Source organism: Belonocnema kinseyi, chromosome 2, assembly GCF_010883055.1.
Source record: "Belonocnema kinseyi isolate 2016_QV_RU_SX_M_011 chromosome 2, B_treatae_v1, whole genome shotgun sequence".
NCBI lineage: Eukaryota > Metazoa > Arthropoda > Insecta > Hymenoptera > Cynipidae > Belonocnema > Belonocnema kinseyi.
In genome coordinates, this window is record NC_046658.1 from 26,267,112 (window position 1) to 26,272,821 (window position 5,710).

The 5,710-nt window shown below is 29.2% G+C and overlaps 1 protein-coding gene across 8 annotated transcripts in view; it reads right to left on the minus strand.

Moving 5' to 3' along the window:
* The window catches only part of LOC117167143, a 379,970-nt gene extending 375,661 nt beyond the window's left edge, over positions 1-4,309 (minus strand). For 4 of the 8 annotated variants that reach the window (XM_033351851.1, XM_033351850.1, XM_033351848.1 and 1 more), the window contains exon 1: positions 4,098-4,309. In XM_033351851.1, the coding sequence (XP_033207742.1) occupies positions 4,098-4,114 (17 nt within the window). In that variant the 5' untranslated portion in view covers positions 4,115-4,309. Of the gene's footprint in view, positions 1-3,963 lie in introns of all 8 variants that reach the window. The other 4 variants (XM_033351853.1, XM_033351852.1, XM_033351849.1 and 1 more) reach the window with 1 other exon arrangement.
* Between the last annotated feature and the right edge of the window lie 1,401 nt (positions 4,310-5,710).

The following is a 5,710-nucleotide window of genomic DNA, read 5'->3' on the forward strand; positions in this document are numbered from 1 at the left end:
CACTGGAGAGACTTATACATACCTGGGCGTGCCACAGAGCCGCATTCAGGATGTGACATCTATAAAGGATACTCTCCGAAGCAGATACAAACGTCTCATCCGGAAAATTTGGTCTTCCGAACTGTCGGCGAGAAACAAAGTATCTGCAACGAACATGCTTGCCGTCCCGGTACTCCTCTATTCATTTGGAGTAGTTCCATGGACGAAGAACGAGCTCAGATCTCTTGATATCGGGAAAAGAAAGGTTATGCACATGAACAAAAGCATGCACCTTAAGTCTTCCGTTCCGCGACTGTACATCTCACGCCGTCAAGGTTGTCGCGGAATATTGAGTCTTGAATGTCTTCACAACAGGATTATTATGGGTACAACACATGATAAATTTTTAATATATATATATAACACAATATTTATTTTATTTATTAATTTAAATTCATTTCGGATTTTCCAATATTTTAATAAACAAATTATATGTTTTAATGGACACAATGTGCTTCCTTATTTATTATTATCATATGTTATTTCAAGTTCAAAAAATGAACCTTGTTAAAAATGATTTATAAAATGGAGGAAAATATGCTAATGTTAATTATAACTAATTTTGGAAAAGAACTCGACGTAAACTTTTGAAAAAATTATTTCGGGTTTTCTTTATTTGACGATAACAATTTAGAGTTTCATATTTTCATTTTTCTCTGTAGGTGAAAGTTGACATTTTTTTTTATTCTAATGCTGTATCGCTTATTTTACTCCTTAAAACATTTTCTGCAAATCTCATTGGTAGTTTCTATTTTTAAAAAGTTATTCATAAAAACCTATTGCTTACAAAAATAAAGATTTTATAATCCTTAAATAAATTTTTTTATCTAAAAACGTATCGATGAGATTGGCGTAGAATCTTTTCAGGAATAAAATAAGACCTAAAGCATTAGGATTGAATAATAGTTGCAACTTTTACCTAAAGTGAGAAAAAAAATATTAAACGGTAAAAACTATTGTTAAATAAACAATGAAAATTGTAAAATATTTATTTAGAAGTTCACCTCGAGTTCTTTTTCAAAACCAGTTATAATTAACAATACAATATTTTTCTCGATTTTATAAATAATTTTTAACAACTTTTATTTTTTATCTTGGAATAACTTTAGTTCATATTTATTTTAAAAACAAGTATAATGAAAAGTCCCTAGAATCTTCCAAAAAATAACTTTAAATTTTCCTGATAATCTAGAGAATATTGTTTGATTTTCTAAAAAATTTTCCAAATTCATAATAAGCTTCTTTTTTACAAAATTGTAAAAAATCTACATTTTTATCCAAATTTTTATAATTATTAAACTTTTTTTAAAAATCTTTTCAATATATCTGAACGTTCTAAATGTATTTAAAAATTTTTCTTGAAATTTATTAAAGACAAAAAAATTTTCCTTCAAGACTCCCAGCTCACTTTTCATTTTTTTTTTTTTTTTAAATACATATATTTTACATATACATATATTTTTTAGAAATACAAAGAAATCATTCAAAATTTTACCAGGAATCTTGAGACAATTTTATTTTTCCCCTAAATCCTTTAAAAATTCTTAAAAGACTTCTCATTTTTTATTCTATATCATCAAAAATGCACATTTCGTTTTAAATTTTTGGGAATCTTCTCATGATTTTAATTATTTTCGATTCTTTTCAAAACTACTTAAACTTCTACAAATCAAAAAAAAACTTTATCCGAAAAAATTGTTTTAAAATCTTTCAGATTCTTTTTGTACATATTTTAAAATCTTCAAAACTTAAAATTAACCTTTTAAAATAAAATCTGAATAATTTTGAATTTTCCCAAGTCTTATTGTCCGTTTAGTAGCAAAATTTAAAAAATAGAAAATTTAAAAATAGAAAATTATAAAATTTAAAAAAAGTACCACAAAATTATAAAAATTTATAAAATTTCACCCACGATAAGTTCGATTCTATTTTTACATTAGTCATCCAAAACTACAAAATAATTTACATCTTCATTAAATTATTCTTTAGAAGACATAATTGAATCATTTAAAATGAAAATAAACGTTTATTAATCATAATTTGCTGTAGATTCGATAAAAATAATTATGATTGATAATGCAAAAGCAAAACGCACTGATAGGCGAGAATAGATCAATGTAAAATGGATAAAATAGCAATTCGTTAAATTGTTTTTAAGCTTGGTTCCTATGTTGCGATTTCTTATTTAGAATAAGATCCTTCATGAAAAGGGTTATGCCGAAAAACAAATTTATTGAATGAATGAATTTATTAAAATTAATTAAATTTCTTTAGAATTTATAATTTTAGTTCATTTTTTTAAACTTAAAAAAATATATTAAGATATCATTTTTTATTATCTAAAGTCCAAAGACGTGGATTTGTATTATATTAAATAGTGCCCAATATTCACAGTTAATATTAACAATAACATAATATTTTTTTAAATCGAAAAAATTTAACAACAAAACGACATACCTATACACTTTATATGTAACACCGCTGCCACAGCACTACAGTTTGATATCGTCCCTTAAATTAGCATTTGCCATTATTTATCAACATGTGGATCATTTGGTGTTTTGAATCCCGATTTTTATAAAAATTAAACAATTTTAAAAAGGATGGCCGCCATATTGGATCCGCCATCTTTAATTTTGAAAATCTAATATCATATTCGTAATCAGCGACCAAAAAAAAAACACCTAGTAAAATTGTTAATGAAAATAGAAATAAATTTGTTGTCCAAAAAAAATACATTAATACAAACATTTTTCATTTCAAGCCGCCATATGTGGTGCCATGTTTTTTTTTCTATTTTTATTTTAAACCTACCGGTATATTTTGAAGGTTAGGGTCCATGGACGCAAAAAATCCGCAAATCATAGAAATTTTTTTTTTTAAACCTACCGGTATATTTTGAAGGTTAGGGTCCATGGACGCAAAAAATTCACAAATCATAGAAATTCACAGATTCTTTCGACTCGAAAATATTGAAAGAATGTTTTTTTTTTAGTACCGCCTTTTTTGTTAAGTAAACAACCATACATTTTTTCAAAATTCTGATTACACAAATCAAAAGGTCAGACAATTTTACGTCGGATATGACTATTCTCATATTTCTAAGGACGATTTTGATGTACGGAACGATTGAAAAAATTTTGAAAATGTGTACGGCTGGGACTTAATGGGTTAAAGTAGAAATTTTCTGATTTCAGAACCAAATAATTACAAAAAGAACTAAAATATTGGAAATAGTCACTAAAAACGAACCTTGTATGCTAAGGTTTGTTTTAAAACAAATAATTAGGGTTAGTTTGCAGAATAGGGGCGTCACCTCTGTTTTAGTTGGAAAAAATTGTGTTTGGCAAGAAACTATGAGAATCTTTAATTTCAACGATAAATGAAGCGATTTGACGAGGCAAAAATTTAAAATTATTGCTACTATGATGTCTCAAATATGGGTCTGTCACGATATATCGAAATTATCATATTTAACCAGGAGTTGAAAATGGGTAGTGATGTGACAGACATTATTTTATTACTAGTCATAGAGGTACCTTACCTCCTCCACGAAACGTTGGAAAAGGGTAGGGTTTTGACCAAATTATTTTTGTGACCTGTCAAAGGGGTGTTTCTGGCCGTTTGGATGTTTAAAAGCACCTAAACGGAGAGTTAAACATGATCATTAAAATATCGTAACATATCCATATTTAAGACATCGTAGTAACAAAAGTAAAAATAATTTTAAACTTCTGGCTGGGGAAATCCCTTCATTTATCGTTAAATTAAAGATTCTAAAAGTTTGCTGCCGAAAAAAATGGTTTTCCAGCCAAACAGATGACGTCCCAATTCTGCAATTGCACCCCATGTATATTTCTTCAATATTCAGCTTTTAACAGGCGCGTGTAATAATCAGATAGAATATAAGTTGAAAAAAATCACCTTAGTCACCGTTGTTCTTTACGGCGTGGTAAATCAACGAGTGACAATAAAAACAAAGATATTCTTTGGTAAATATTTTTCATAAAACACACTAGACTGAAAAATTGAATAGTAATTAAAGCCGAACGACAAACCTGAACCCGTTTGACATGTATTAATTTTTTAGTATTGAGTACAAGAACACTGGGAATTTGAAATATGTCATCATTTTTGTAGTCGATGGCTGAAAAATCTGCTGACATGTATTTTATCTTAAACGTGAAGAACGCATGTTCTCTATCCCACCTAACCTCACTTCAATACCGAAACTTCTTTAAGCTCAGGCAATCGTCACTCAACATGGATACGGCACGGCACTCAGGCTTATTTTTGTGGAACTTACAGTGGAAACAGTATCAACAATCTTGGGAACTTTATAAACTGCGCTTGCGTCGCGCCGACAACCCGATTAGTCACTGTTAGTGCGCTGATTTTGAATTATATAAATATTCAGATTTAACATTTATGAGAAATAATGATTGGAAAATGCATCTAAAGTAATTTCTCAACCCCAAATTAAAATTTAGGAGTAACATATGAAAAAATAATGTGACTTTCATGCAAAAAACGTTATTAATTCTGACTTCAGGAAAATAAATTTTTCTTTAATTTAGCATTTTAAATGTTTCAAAATGCTTATAAAAAGGTAATAAGAAGTTTCAGTATGAAGCAAAAAATATTAGTTGTAATTGAGGTCTTCTTCATGCTATTAAAAAAATTTATGATATAACATTTATCAGTGCAGTAATTAATTATTCCTAATTTATTTTTGGTAATTTTAGTGATTTTATTACAAGTAAACTTGTCGGAAATAAACAAAAATTTAAGTTTAAAAATCGATAGAGAGGAGATTAATTATTAGGACAAACGAAAATGATTTATTTCTCTGAGCTCAGAATTCATAACCTCTTTTTTATTAAAATTGAATTTTTTGTATCTGTCACTCCAAAATCTTATTTTATAATCACAAAAGTTCTATTTGCGCATTTCTCAATCATTATTTACCACAATCCTTTCCCGATAAAAGGTATTAAAACGGATATTTCAAATAAATGATTGATTACGCATTCAAAGCTGTTCAAATTCTACGATATGTGTACACATATTTGTTCAATTCAATTCGTTGCTTATTCTTACCGGGTAATATCAACAAAAAAATTTATTGTGCAAATCAATGAAGTACTAATGGCATATTTGACTAATTCAAGTAGTTGACCCTACTCCCTGTTTTTTCAGTGAAAGGTGATTAAAGGCAGTTTTATAAGCTGTTATACGTTAGGTGCATAACATTTTATCTGTCCTCGATTCGCCATCGTTTGAAACTTATTCAATGCATAATAGACATAACTGTTTATCTCCAAACGTTAAATAAAAAAGACAACCTATTTCAGGTAAAGCTTTAGACTAAAAAGCGAGCTGTACAGTAGTGTTCATGTGTGCCTTGCCTAGGAGGTTGGCTCGGTTTTGATTCCTCTAGAATCAAACCGAAGGGCCTATGACAAAGCCACCGAACGCGTCCTCGAGTTCCATATAGAGGGTCCCTGTACCATGGGTTTCTGCTGAATATGGTCATAAAAATAAATAGGCAGTCGCGGACAATTGTAAGTTCGGTTCAAAACAACAGAACGTGCAGGGCTCCCGACAGTGGGTCGGCCAACAATGCCGACCAATCTAGAGCTGGGGGAGCCAATGAAAATGGATTCAATGC